Genomic DNA, 14,762 nt, shown 5'->3' on the forward strand with positions numbered 1-14,762 from the left:
ATCCATCCATCCATCCATCCATCCCTCATCCATCCATCCATCCTCCTATCCATCCATCCATCTCTCTCCCCTCCATCCACATGTACATATAGTGTATATCCAAAACGAGGCATGTGGTTTTGTGACGAGCCTTCCCTAAGCCCTGTATGTTGGTGTGAATAGGTGAGTAAGCTGGTCCATGTGTTCTCTGTTGTGCTCCTACAGGTTGCTGTACAATCGCTCAGGAGAGTGGAGCGATGGCACTGTGCCCATTCTCACCACCACAGTCGTGGGGTTCACTTACACCACAATCCTAATGGTGAGCAAGTACACTTATTCAATACACTTTCATTACACTTATTCAATACACTTTTATTCAGGCCCGGAGTGGGTAATCGGGAGAATCAGGAGAATTCCCGGTGGGCCGCTTCACTTTTGGGCCGGTCGAGGGGAAAATATTGACATTTGCCACGTTAATTTATCTTCTCCTAAAGTTGGCTACACACGTTCCGCATTCTATGCCTAACACCGCAGCCTCTGCATGGGTTGTTCTTCCCTCCCAAGAAGAGTTGGTTGGGTCCACATAGCCCGTCTTTTCTAAAAAGTTTTCTCAGATAGGCTACCATAGGCAGGCCGGCCGTATAGTGATAAGCGTCAGGGAGGACGGAAGTGCCAAGTTCCCAGATTTATTTTTTGAAGAGGACAGACATAAGTGGTTTTACGTCCCAGTTAACCCTCCCGGCTCATCAAACCCCCGTAAACATGTGTGTGGAGGGAAACGGGAGCAACACTAAGTGTTGGTGTGTGTGTTGTGTGCGTGAGTGTATGTAAACAAACCAAAACCAAAAGAAACGGCACCAGACAGATTCCCCAGGTAGATGGAGCTTACCTCGTCTCACGGGGACTGTTCTCAGGACAGCTGCCTTCTCTTTGTCCTCCTTCCGAGGATGTGCAGTTTTAGTTTGTTTAAAACGCAGTGTATTCCCCAGGTATTTCCATGTACAAGTGTGCTGGCGCATGAACCCGCCGGTGGATACTAGGCAACCCCATTAACGCATCGAAAACAAAACTATATGGCTAGCCAAAAACAACTAAAACCCGTCAGCTCATTCAAAGGGACACCTCCAATCCTGGAGAAATTTGGTAGGCCTCCGCTGATCACACCAGGCCAAAATACTAAAAGAACCAACATCCACCACCGCCTTCAGAGTCAACACAACTCCTCCATTAAAAAACACCATGTTCCCAAACCCCAACCAGCACAGGTGCCCCCCTCATCGCAGAGTCAATTAAGGGTGTAGCCCCCACCCCCTGAGGGACCGCCAGCCACATCGAAGTTGTTGTTGTGTAGCAGGTGCCATTAAAAAATAAACAAAACAATTAGTATCAGTGTGTACCTGGGTGTAGCTTATGTATTTTCGTAACAGTGGCAACTGGTAAAGAGATATAGCCATCATTATTAACGGCATAATTATAGGGCTAATATTGGATGTTGTAGCGTTGTCAACCTATTCACAAGCAACATATTAAATTAATTAAAATAGGCCTATTGGCCTTTTGTATCGTCAATATGGTATTATTCATAGATTTTGCAAAATATTATGCAAATATTGATAACACAACTCAAGCTTGATCTGTGTATGCAGTAGGCCTAAAAACAAAAGTAGCCTCTGAGCAGATGATGAGCCCAAAATTAGCTACATGATTAGAGGGATAAGTAGGCTAGCCTCCCAGATAGCAAAGAGGCTGGCGGACCACTGTCGGTCCATTGGGGGCATAGCTCGCAGTCCGCTGGCATTTTGCACATCGGTTCTCTGGCGGGTTGCATACAAATTGCCCAATATGTTGCCACTATTGGTCTAAAATCTTTTTCATTTGTTCTGTTATACTCCATATATCATTTTTATTAACTTTTCTTAATATTCATGACAAGTTAAATTTAAAGAGATGGTAGTCCAACAGTGGACCACAAATGGCACGCCAGCGGCGGCATACCACCAGCGGTCCGCTATCTGCCAATCAGATTCTGCTATCTGGGCTAGAGAGGACAATAGAGTAAACCATATGAATTAATATGAAATGTTGTTATTTAATGTAAGAAAGAACCGTTATTTACTGTAAGAAAGAACAGTATATGACAGCTATGTGCCTTGTTTGCTCAGAAGTGGGTGTAGTAAAGGAGTAAATCACCAAACAACAATATGATATATATGCAGAAAAACATGTAAACAATAGTTCAGTATGCCTCTGTGGAATTGTGGGATACATTTCAAATGCTTTTTTCTTTCTTCCTGTTTTTGTTAACTTATCAACCTATCCTTGTGGAATAGTGGAATATTACTAAAAACTACAGGATGGCAAGAGCTGAACTGTTGATTTATTCAATTTCCACCACCACTAAAAAGGGGGCCGGTCTTGGGCATGAAACTCCTGGGCTGAAAAGTGGCCCGGTCCTGCTTTCATTACACTGTGTAATACACTTTCATTACCCTTATTCAATACACTTTCATTACACTTATTCAATACACTTTCATTACCCTTATTCAATACACTTTCATTACACTTATTCAATACACTTTCATTACACTTATTCAATACACTTTCATTACACTGTGTAATACACTTTCATTAGCCTTATTCAATACACTTTCATTACACTTATTCAATACACTTTCATTACACTTATTCGATACACTTTCATTACCCTTATTCAATACACTTTCATTACACTGTGTAATACACTTTCATTACACTTATTCAATACACTTTCATTACCCTTACTCAATACACTTTCATTACACTTATTCGATACACTTTCATTACACTTATTCGATACACTTTCATTACACTGTGTACTGTAGTAGTGCAGGAATCCATGAGGATGTGTTGTTCCTGTTTATATCTTTGCTTTTTTTATATATATATTTTTTTTTGGGCTTTTTATGCCTTTCATTTGATAGGACAGTGGAGAATGACAGGAAGTGAGTGGGAGAGAGAGCAAGGGTGGGATCCGGAAAGGACCACAGGGCGGGAATCGAACCCGGGTTGCCGGCGTACAGTGCAGGTGCCCCAGCCAGTTGCGTCACAGCTGGGGCCATATCTTTGCTTTGAACTATTCTAATGTCAGCACTGTCTGAATTTGTTCTTGGCTAAATATTTAAGACATAAATGCATATTGAAACATAATTAAATGCTGCCATTACTGTACAACATTACTGTTTTTCTTTTATTCTCAGGGGTTAGCACTATGTCACATAGCACTGGGACAACAGATGAACCTGTTCTGGATCCACAAGGTACTTAAGTGACCTGTCCTGTGTAAATGCTGACACATTGCACTGAAATACTTATACCTTTCAAACATAAAACTAAATATATCTGTCTATCTATCTATTCACCATATTTCTGAAACCTACATCTGTTCCGGTTTCAATCTTCGTCTATGCTGTTTACGTAATAATCTGCCCTCATTCCTCCACCTGACATCTGATACTGCTCCTCCTCCATCTGACACTGCTCCTCCTCCATCTGACACTGCTCCTCCTCCACCTGACACCTGATACTGCTCCTCCATCTGACACTGCTCCTCCTCCACCTGACACTGCTCCTCCATCTGACACTGCTCCTCCTCCACCTGACACCTGATACTGCTCCTCTATCTGATACTGCTCCTCCTCCACCTGACACTGCTCCTCCTCCATCTGATACTGCTCCTCCTCCATCTGACACTGCTCATACTCCTCCATCTGACACTGCTCCTCCTCCACCTGACACCTGATACTGTTCCTCCATCTGACACTGCTCCTCCTCCATCTGATACTGCTCCTCCTCCACCTGATACTGCCTCCTCCTCCATCTGACACTGCTCCTCCTCCTCCACCTGACACTGCTCCTCCTCCATCTGACACTGCTCCTCCTCCATCTGATACTGCTCCTCCTCCATCTGACACTGTTCCTCCTCCATCTGACACTGCTCATCCTCCATCTGACACTGCTCATACTCCTCCATCTGACACTACTCCTCCATCTGACACTGCTCCTGCTCCTCCACCTGATACTGCTCCTCCTCCACCTGACATCTGACACTGCTCCTCCATCTGATACTTTCAGTTTTCCCTCCACCTGATACTGTTCTTTCCTCCATCTGACACTATTTCAGCCTTTCCTTTCCATCTGATACCGCTCCTCCTCCATCTGACACTGCTCCTCCTCCATCTGATACCGCTCCTCCTCCACCTGATACTGTTCCTCCTCCATCTGACACTGCTCCTTCTCCTCCATTTGACACTGCTCCTCCTCCATCTGACACTGCTCTTCCTCCATCTGACACTGCTCCTCCATCTGACACTGCTCCTCCTCCATCTGATACTGTTCCTCCTCCATCTGATACTGCTCCTCCTCCTCCACCTGACATCTGACACTGCTCCTCCATCTGACACTGCTCCTCCTCCTCCACCTGACACTGCTCCTCCTCCATCTGACACTGCTCCTCCCTCCATCTGACACTGCTCCTCCTCCACCTGACACCTGATACTGCTCCTCCATCTGACACTGCTCCTCCTCCACCTGACACCTGATACTGCTTCCTCCATCTGACACTGCTCCTCCTCCATCTGATACTGCTCCTCCTCCACCTGATACTGTTCCTCCTCCATCTGACACTGCTCCTCCTCCTCCTGACACTGCTCCTCCTCCATCTGACACTGCTCCTCCTCCACCTGACACTGCTCCTCCTCCATCTGATACTGCTCCTCCTCCACCTGACACTGCTCCTCCTCCTCCACCTGACACTGCTCCTCCTCCTCCACCTGACACTGCTCCTCCTCCACCTGACCCCTTATGCTGCTCCTCCATCTGACACTGCTCCTCCTCCTCCTCCTGACACTGCTCATACTCCACCTGACACCTGATGCTGCTCCTCTATCTGACACTACTCCTCCTCCATCTGACACTGCTCATACTCCTCTACCTGACACTGCTCCTACTCCACCTGACACCTGATGCTGCTCCTCCATCTGATACTGCTCCTCCTCCACCTGACACTGCTCCTACTCCACCTGACACCTGATGCTGCTCCTCCATCTGGCACTGCTCATACTCCTCCACCTGACACTGCTCATACTCCACCTGACACCTCTTTCACCTGCACCTGTTCTGCTCCTCTTCCACAGGTGTGTGTGCTGGCTGTGTTGCTTACCACCATCACAGGTGTGGTGTCCATCGATAACCTGTGGAGGACTGAGTGGGACATTGTCATCATCTCTTTGCAGGTGCACAAGTTTCCCTCACACTTCTCACTCCTGCTCACACTTGTACTCACACACACCACTTAATACATTCTCTCCCTCTTTGTGTGTGTGTTTATGTGTGTGTGTGTGTGTTTGTCCAGTTCACGGGTCCGTTCCTGCACATTGGAGCAGTTGTCGTGATGACGGCCCTCGGCTGGTTGGTGGCAGGGTTTGTTGTGCGTGGAGAGAGATCAAGTGAGTGATTGGTTAATGTATACATCCTAAAATCCAATCCTCCTATAGAGTGGTCTTTGTTGTTTTGACCAGAGTTCCAGATGGGGGTGTATGTGAGCGTGGTCTTTGCTGTTGTTTATTGTTGTTTGTTGTTGTTTTGTCCAGAGATCCAGATGGGGGTGTATGTGAGCGTGGCCTTTGTTGTTGTTTGTTGTTGTTTGTTGTTCCAGAGTTCCAGAGGGGTATTTCACAAAGGCAGAATTAAGACATCCAAGATAAGTGATAAAGCAAGGTTTGACATGGTGTTGTCTGGTCATCCAATCTCAAGTCGTTTCGCTAATGCCAATTCAGGATGAGCAACTATGTCAAGCCAGGAAATAATTCAGGATGTGTGCGCGTTCTTGTTTCTGCTCCAAAGTGCCCACGGTTGCAATACAAAAGAAGCAGAAATTAGCGTCATTCACACAAAGTGAACAACCGCTTTTGATATAGACTAACAATGAAGTAAAGTCGTCCTTTTTGGAATGGGGAATCGTGGCTATTTCTGGAAAACAGCAGGAGTAGGCGTGGTAGACCAACTGAATGCAAATTTACGTATGAACCCATGTGTGAGTGCTAATTGTCTCGGCACGCAATGTCATTAAGAAAGCGCTTGCCACTGCAAAGATGCACATAGTATGATATGATTTACCTTAACATTATAGTATGATATGATACACCTTAACATTATAGTATGATATGATACACCTTAACATTATAGTATGATATGATACACCTTAACATTATAGTTGAAAACACCTTTGAGAACTTGCCCTTCCACTTCCAATCAACTACAGTAGGCTATCCATCAAACATCTATCAACCATATGGCAGTAGGCAGACAATCTGTTTAATTTTGCAAGCAAATACATTTAGCAAATAGTATATAAATGGAATAAAGCTCCTTAAAAATTAGCACGGAGGTCTGATTTGAATAACAGCTAGCTGAGCCAGTGGAACAAGATAATTACCATTAGAATTAACTTAGCTTGGCTGTTAGCCTGGTAAGGACCAGGCTAGGTGCAGAGAATAAATCCCCATGGTAACTTATGTGCCATCACTTTTGTGAAACAAGGCAAGCCAAGCCAAGTTAAGGCAAAATTCATCCAGGATAACCAAAAATAGAAAGGGAGTGGATAGAGGATAATAGAAATACCCCTCTGGTGGTGGTGTAAGTGAGCGTGACCTTTGTTGTTGTTTATTGTTGTTGTTTGTTGTTGTTGTTGTTTTGTCCAGAGTTCCAGATGGGGGTGTATGTGTGAGCGTGGCCTTTGTTGTTGTTTATTGTTGTTGTTTATTGTTGTTTATTGTTGTTGTTTATTATTGTTGTTTGTCCAGGGTTCCAGATGGTTGTGGTGGTGGTGTATGTGAGTGTGCTGCTGGCGCTCTATTTGGCCCCTCTGGCCATTAGCTCCTCCCCCTGTGTGATGGACAAGACCAGCCTCAGACCCCGCCCCCTAGTCATCGGCCGGAGGGGAGCGCCCATGGTGGGTTACACACACACACACACACACACTCAGATGCACACACACACATACATGGATGCATACACATTAGGGGTGGCATGGTTCACGAAACCCACGGCCTGGGTCGTATCACAGTTTTAAGGTCACGGTTCACGAAACCCCCAGTTCAGTTCGTATCACAGTTTAAAGGTCATGGTTTTCGGTTCTGTATGGTTCTTGTGTTATTTTTCCTTTTAATCTTTAAAGGAACTATATGTAAGATTGTGGCCAAATCTGGTACTGCAATCAAATTACTGTAGAGTGGTGTATCCCCTCCCCCTCCCCCTTGATTCGAGGTTGCCAACCCGGATGCCAAAACACTACTGACTTTGTGATTAGTACCGGTAGATAGGTAGAGGGTGGCGCATCAGGCCAAAACACAACATGACATGACAAAACACAACATCAACATCCGTTGAGGGCTGCAACTTTAAATGGCAATATCCTGGCCGGACTACTGTTGTCAGTGATATAAGTATTTGAAATGAACATGATTTCTTAATGTCTAGTGGCATATCAGGGCCATTTTATGATTAATTATGACCGCCGCGCAGCGAAGCGGCGTCATATAGGTTTAGTCAGATTTATTTTTTAATTTTTTTATTTTTTCGCATATCCAAATTTCCGTCAAGGATTCCCGGGACACTGAAAGACCGGGGTAGACGAAACTTGGTGGGCATGTAACCCTAATGGATAGCATGGAACCATCGTTTTTTGATCCCGTGAGGGAAATTTGGTCTCTGCATTTAACCCAGTCAGGGAATTAGTGAAACACAAACAGCACACAGTGAGGTGAAGCACACACTAATCCCGGCGCAGTGAGCTGCCTGCTACAACGGCGGCGCTCGGGGATGCTTAAGGGCACTTCAGCCGCAGCCCACTGGTCGGGGCTCGAACCGGCAACCCTCCGGTTAAAAGTCCAGAGTGCTAACCAGTGGGCCACAGCTGCCCCAATACGGCTGCCCCAATTTATTTGGCAAACAAGTAGAATGTGTCACTGCCATCTACAGGAACGTCTGTACCTTTGTAGCACACTAAGATTGACTGAAATATTACGGATTATTTTATTTCTACACATAGCTTAGCCTAAATATGCAAGATAGCTTCTAGGCTACCACATAACATTGACAAGCCCTGTAAATGTGCACTTTCTCTCCTGTCTCTGGACAGCTCCTCTAGTTTCTCTCAACAGGGCTATTTGCTCACTGAAACTGAACGTTACATCTTTCATGTGAGGAGGACCCAACATACATTGTAATGATATTTCATTTTCGAGGGCTTTTGAGATCTAGGGTTATTACCTTTCAGTAAAATGGCTTATTATTAGCCCACTACAAGTCTCCCCTGCACACATGAGAGTTATTATTAGCCTACTACACGTCTCCCCTGCACACATGAGATATATTATTAGCCTACTACACGTCTCCCCTGCACACATGAGATATATTACATATAGACCTGGCCGCTCATACAGCCTACTGCTTAATCTTAATGATTGCACATATAGACCTATACAGCCTACTGCTTAATCTTAATGATTGCACATATAGACCTATACAGCCTACTGCTTAATCTTAATGAATGCACATATAGACCTATATAGCCTACTGCTTAATCTTAATGATTGCACATATAGACCTATATAGTCTACTGCTTAATCTTAATGATTGCACATATAGACCTATATAGCCTTCTGCTTAATCTTAATGATTGCACATATAGACCTGGCCGCTCATATAGCCTACTGCTTAATCTTAATGAATGCACATATAGACCTGGCCGCTCATATAGCCTACTGCTTAATCTTAATGAATGCACATATAGACCTGGCCGCTCATACAGCCTACTGCTTAATCTTAATGATTGCACATATAGACCTATACAGCCTACTGCTTAATCTTAATGAATGCACATATAGACCTATATAGCCTACTGCTTAATCTTAATGATTGCACATATAGACCTATATAGTCTACTGCTTAATCTTAATGATTGCACATATAGACCTATATAGCCTACTGCTTAATCTTAATGATTGCACATATAGACCTGGCCGCTCATATAGCCTACTGCTTAATCTTAATGAATGCACATATAGACCTATATAGCCTACTGCTTAATCTTAATGATTGCACATATAGACCTGGCCGCTCATAGTCTCCGACTCCCCTTAACTGTTGCAAATATAAACTTGGTTGCAGTTTTTGTGAGGGCTACTTTGCTAATATTTGGGAAACTGCAAGGAAGGGCCTGCGACCGTTAAGCCTGAGCTGCTAAAGTGCCGCGAGTGCGCAGCAAATGAACTTCAGAAACAATACATTTCAGCTCACGATATTCAGAGTGGCCCATCCTCCCGAAGCTCCCGATTAGCCACTCCGGGCCTGTACTAGCATAATTACGTGTTGCACAACGCCTGCACACAGTCGCAGTTCTATCTACCGTTTTCTAAATCCAAAATGTTCGCACACACCAGACTTATGCGACGCTGGTGCATCTCCCAACTCCGGGCTGCCTATGTATCTCTCACACTTGCCATTTCTACACGTGACCCGCAGCACTCCACACCTCATGCGAAAGGGAAAAACCTGTCTGAGGTCACATGTGGGCATGAGGCTACTACGCATTCCATGAACCGTCAACACCGCACCATGCACACATGCTCTGAACCGAGACTAGCGCACCGAATGGTTCGGATTTTTTTTCATGAACTGTGCCACCCCTAATACACATACATGCACACACACACACACATACACACACACACTCACAATTATGAATCAGCTTCTGTTTCAACATCTCTGCATGTTCCCCCTGTCCCAGTGGTTCATATCTGTCCATTTGGTCTGCTTCCTCCCTGTCAGTTGGCGCCAGAGAACACCCTGATGTCCTTTAATAAAGCCCTGCAGCACAGCGTCAGCGCCCTGGAGGCAGATGTGGCTGTCAGGTACACGTCTAACTGTCTAACCGTCTGCATCTTTGGGGCTGTCATGTCAGGTGCGCGTCTAACCGTCTGCATCTTTGGGGCTGTCATGTCAGGTACGCGTTTAACTGTCTAACCGTCTGCATCTTTGGGGCTGTCGTGTCAGGTGCGCGTCTAACCGTCTGCATCTTTGGGGCTGTCATGTCAGGTACGCGTCTAACCGTCTGCATTGGGGCGCTACTAGCATAGCGGCTAAAGGCCTGGGTGAGCATGCAGTAGTCTGGAAAATTGTGGGTTCAATTCCCATCTGCAATCGGGAGACTGGCCTTGTAGTAATCGGGAGACTGGAGACTTGGTAGTAATCTGTAAATGTAAATCAGATCAAGTATACTTGCAAAGAATTTGGTCTCTGCATTTATCCCATCTGTGAGTTAGTGAGCACACAGTGAACACACAGTGAGGTGAAGCACACACTAACCCGGAGCAGTGAGCTGCCTTGCTACAGTGGCGCTCGGGGAGCAGTGAGGTGTTAGGTGCCTTGCTCAAGGGCACTTCAACCATTCCCACTGGTCGGGGATCAACCCTTCGGTTACAAGCCCGAAGCCCTAACCGGTAGGCCACAACGGCCCCATAATCTGGAGACTGGCCCCATATTCTGGGGACTGGAGACTGGCCCCATAATCTGGAGACTGGCCCTTGCACTGGCCTTCTGGTCCGATACGTGTTGGATAAAAGTGTCAGCCAAATGAATAAGGAAGTAACCAGGACCATTTCATGGGAATAAAAATAGGCTACATGAGGGGCTTTTAGCAGAGAGGTAGGCTACATGAGGGGTATTTAGCAGCAGGCTACATGAGGGGCATTTAGCAGAGAGACAGGCTACATGAGGGGCATTTAGCAGAGAGGCTACATGAGGGGCATTTAGCAGCAGGCTACATGAGGGGCTTTTAGCAGCAGGCTACATGAGGGGTATTTAGCAGCAGGCTACATGAGGGGCATTTAGCAGAGAGACAGGCTACATGAGGGGCATTTAGCAGAGAGGCTACATGAGGGGCATTTAGCAGCAGGCTACATGAGGGGCTTTTAGCAGCAGGCTACATGAGGGGCATTTAGCAGAGAGGTAGGCTACATGAGGGACATTTAGCAGAGAGACTGGCTACATGAGGGGCATTTAGCAGCAGGCTACATGAGGGGCATTTAGCAGAGAGGTAGGCTACATGAGGGGCATTTAGCAGCAGGCTACATGAGGTGTATTTGGCAGCAGGCTACATGAGGGGCATTTAGCAGAGAGGCAGGCTACATGAGGGGCATTTAGCAGCAGGCTACATGAGGGGCATTTAGCAGAGAGGCAGGCTACATGAGGGGCGTTTCACAGAATAATAATAATAACAATAATAATAATAATAATAATAATAATAATAATAATAATCATAACAACCTTTCATAATGCTGCTTACAATAGTGCTTCCCATCTCCCCCAGTCTGGACGACGTGCCCTTCCTGATGCAGGCTACATGAGGGGCGTTTAACAGAATAATAATAATAATAATAATAATAATAATAATAACAACCTCCCCCAGTCTGGACGGCGTGCCCTTCCTGATGCAGGCTACATGAGGGGCGTTTAACAGAATAATAATAATAATAATAATAATAATAATAATAACAACCTCCCCCAGTCTGGACGGCGTGCCCTTCCTGATGCGAGACCGCACACTGAGAAGGACCACAGACGTGCAGCGTGTTTTCCCCCTGAGACAGTCGGACGACGCCTCCCTCTTCACCTGGACCGAGCTACGCTCTCTCAACGCAGGACTCTGGTTCCTCAAGGTACACGCGCCTCGGGATAGATTTAATAGCGCCTGCCTCAGGGATTAGATTTAATAGCGCCTGGTCAGGGGTTAGATTTAATAGCATCTGGTCAGGGATTAGATTTAATAGCACCGGGCTTTAGATTTAATAGCGCCTGGCTCAGGGGTTAGATTTAATAATAATAATAATAATAATAATAATAATAATAATAATAATAATAATAATAATACTAGTTGTACTAGTACTTGTGTAATGTGTAGATGTGTGTTGTACTAGTGCATGTGTAATGTGTGTAGATGTGTGTAGTACTAGTGCTTGCATGTGTAATGTGTGTAGATGTGTGTTGTACTAGTGCATGTGTAATGTGTGTAATGTGTGTTGTACGAGTGCTTGCTTGTGTAATGTGTATAGATGTGTGTAGTACTGGTGCTTGTGTAATGTGTGTAGATGTGTGTTGTACTAGTGCTTGTGTAATGTGCGTAGATGTGTGTAGTACTAGTGCTTGTGTAATGTGTGTAGATGTGTGTTGTACTAGTGCATGTGTAATGTGTGTAGATGTGTGTTGTACTAGTGCATGTGTAATGTGTGTAGATGTGTGTAGTACTAGTGCTTGTGTAATGTGTGTAGATGTGTGTCGTACTAGTGCATGTGTAATGTGTGTAGATGTGTGTTGTACTAGTGCATGTGTAATGTGTGTAGATGTGTGTAGTACTAGTGCTTGCATGTGTAATGTGTGTAGATGTGTGTTGTACTGGTGCTTGTGTAATGTGTATAGATGTGTGTTGTACTAGTGCATGTGTAATGTGTGTAGATGTGTGTTGTACTGGTGCTTGCTTGTGTAATGTGTGTAGATGTGTGTAGTACTGGTGCTTGTGTAATGTGTGTAGATGTGTGTTGTACTAGTAGTACATTCTTGTACATTTGTTTAAGAGGCGTCTTCTTGAGTTTTGTCCCTAGTAAGGGTGAGGGTTAGGGTTAGGGTACAGTTAGTTTTGTCCCTAGTAAGGGTTAGGGTTAGGGTACAGTAAGGCCAAGTGGAGTGAGCCTTAGTGGGGGTTCTCACGCTGTGATTGGTCGTAGTTCTCACACTGTGATTGGTCGTGCAGGATGACCCCTTCTGGACGGTGTCGTCCATGTCGCCGCGGGAGCGCCGGCGAGCGGGGAACCAGACCGTGTGCAGCCTGTCTGACCTGCTCCGCCTGGCCCTCAGGGCCAACGTCTCCGTGGTGATCAGCCTGCGCCGGCCGCCGCCTGGACACCCTCGCTACAACCTTTGGGTCAACGACACCCTCCGCGCCCTGAGGCACTCCGGCATCCCACTGGACAAGGTCTGACCTGCGACACAGATACACGCCGTTATTTCATTTGTTTACTTGTTTATTTATAAATTCCAGAGGTCATTCTGTGTTCTGCAAAGCACCTTCAGAACAATCTGCTCTCTTACTCACCCCACAGCTCACTCTGTAAGAGTAAAAGTGAACTGAAGGACTACTGCTGTGAGACCATGTTTAGATTGAATATTATAAGATTTGAATTTAGATTGAAATTGGTTCCACTGCTGTCCCGGACACACACACCCTGCCCTCGCCCATCACATGTTAGATAGATTACACACACACACGCACGCACTCAATGCATTATGCACATGTTAGATAGATTAGACACACACACGCACGCACGCACACACACACTCACACACACACACACACACACACACAGACATACACATCAACACACACACTCACACACACACACTCACTCACACACACACACACACACTCACACACAGACATACACATCAACACACACACTCACACACACATTTTAGATACTTTATTCAATTCCACATTACAAGTAAATTTTCATTAGGAATCACATGTTTTGAATGATCAAACAGATTAAACCACATCAGCACATTGTTATGTGTGACAATACAATCTCAGGGGTACAGAAAACATCTCCTTTTCCAAATAAACATGGTTCCTATAATGGCTGAAATTGAGCAGTACTTTACCAACTGTTTGGCTCTTGTTTTCAATAGCCCCCCAATACAAAGTCCCCGGGTCGCCAGCCTGTGTACATGTCACTACCAAACACTAGCACAATAAGCTGGCATCTGTAGCCAAGGTTTTCGATGGTAGATATTAATGATTGATATTTTACAGTCTTAGAAAGGTAAGAGTCCTCCATAAACAGATCAAATGCACATGCTACTTCAAATAGCTTAACTGTTCTGGAATGCTGAGATATGACAACAATATCTGGTGTATTTGGTTTTCCTACAAAAGTGTTTGCAGGTGAGTTAAACCAATCAGACTGTACAGTAGTGTTTTTATAGAGCTTTTCATCAGCCACACAGGGAATCTGAGCAGCAATGAGATTCACAAGTCTGTTGTGTCTGGCAATATACAGTCCTTTAAGTGATGTGCAACTGTTCATAATGTGGGCTACTGACTCCAGGTGTTGAGGGGGGTCATGCAGCATGCAGAGGGGTGAATGGATGGAAGTAAACCACAGTGAAATGTTGTATTTGGTGGGAAGAACCTGTAGACGTGCTTTTATACAGAAAATAAGGATCTCCTCACTGATGTTGGCATTGCTATAGATGGTGTGTGATGCAGAGTGGTCTGCGAAAGGGCAGTTTGGCCAACTTTCCCTGTAGCTTTAGACTGGACCAGTACTCCACATTTTGGGCTCTCTGAATAGACAGGAAGTCCACTTCAATTCAGTGCCTGTTCTCTGGCATAGGTCATTTAGGTCTGGCCAGTCAGATGACACGCCAAAGCCCTGTGCTTGTCCATCAAGCTTTCCGTTGGGCACACACACACACATCAACACACACACACACAAACACACACACAGACCCACACACATACACATCAACACACACACACACTCACACACACATCACACACACACACACACATCAACACACACAAACACACGCACACACACACACACACACACACACACACCCACACACAGACATACTGTACAGACATACACATCAACACACACACACACACACACACACACACACACATC

General features: G+C 45.3%; 1 protein-coding gene across 3 annotated transcripts in view; it reads left to right on the top strand.

Moving 5' to 3' along the window:
• gdpd5a (glycerophosphodiester phosphodiesterase domain containing 5a) overlaps positions 1-14,762 on the top strand; it is a 56,166-nt gene that overhangs the window by 29,511 nt on the left and 11,893 nt on the right. For all 3 annotated transcript variants that reach the window (XM_048238003.1, XM_048238001.1, XM_048238002.1), the window contains exons 4-11: positions 205-298; positions 3,216-3,275; positions 5,151-5,249; positions 5,369-5,462; positions 6,819-6,967; positions 9,847-9,929; positions 11,585-11,735; positions 12,824-13,045. In XM_048238003.1, coding sequence (XP_048093960.1) covers positions 205-298; positions 3,216-3,275; positions 5,151-5,249; positions 5,369-5,462; positions 6,819-6,967; positions 9,847-9,929; positions 11,585-11,735; positions 12,824-13,045 — 952 coding nt within the window. The remainder of the gene's footprint in view (positions 1-204; positions 299-3,215; positions 3,276-5,150; positions 5,250-5,368; positions 5,463-6,818; positions 6,968-9,846; positions 9,930-11,584; positions 11,736-12,823; positions 13,046-14,762) is intronic.

The sequence above is a fragment of the Alosa alosa genome, chromosome 2, assembly GCF_017589495.1.
Source record: "Alosa alosa isolate M-15738 ecotype Scorff River chromosome 2, AALO_Geno_1.1, whole genome shotgun sequence".
Classification (NCBI taxonomy): domain Eukaryota; kingdom Metazoa; phylum Chordata; class Actinopteri; order Clupeiformes; family Clupeidae; genus Alosa; species Alosa alosa.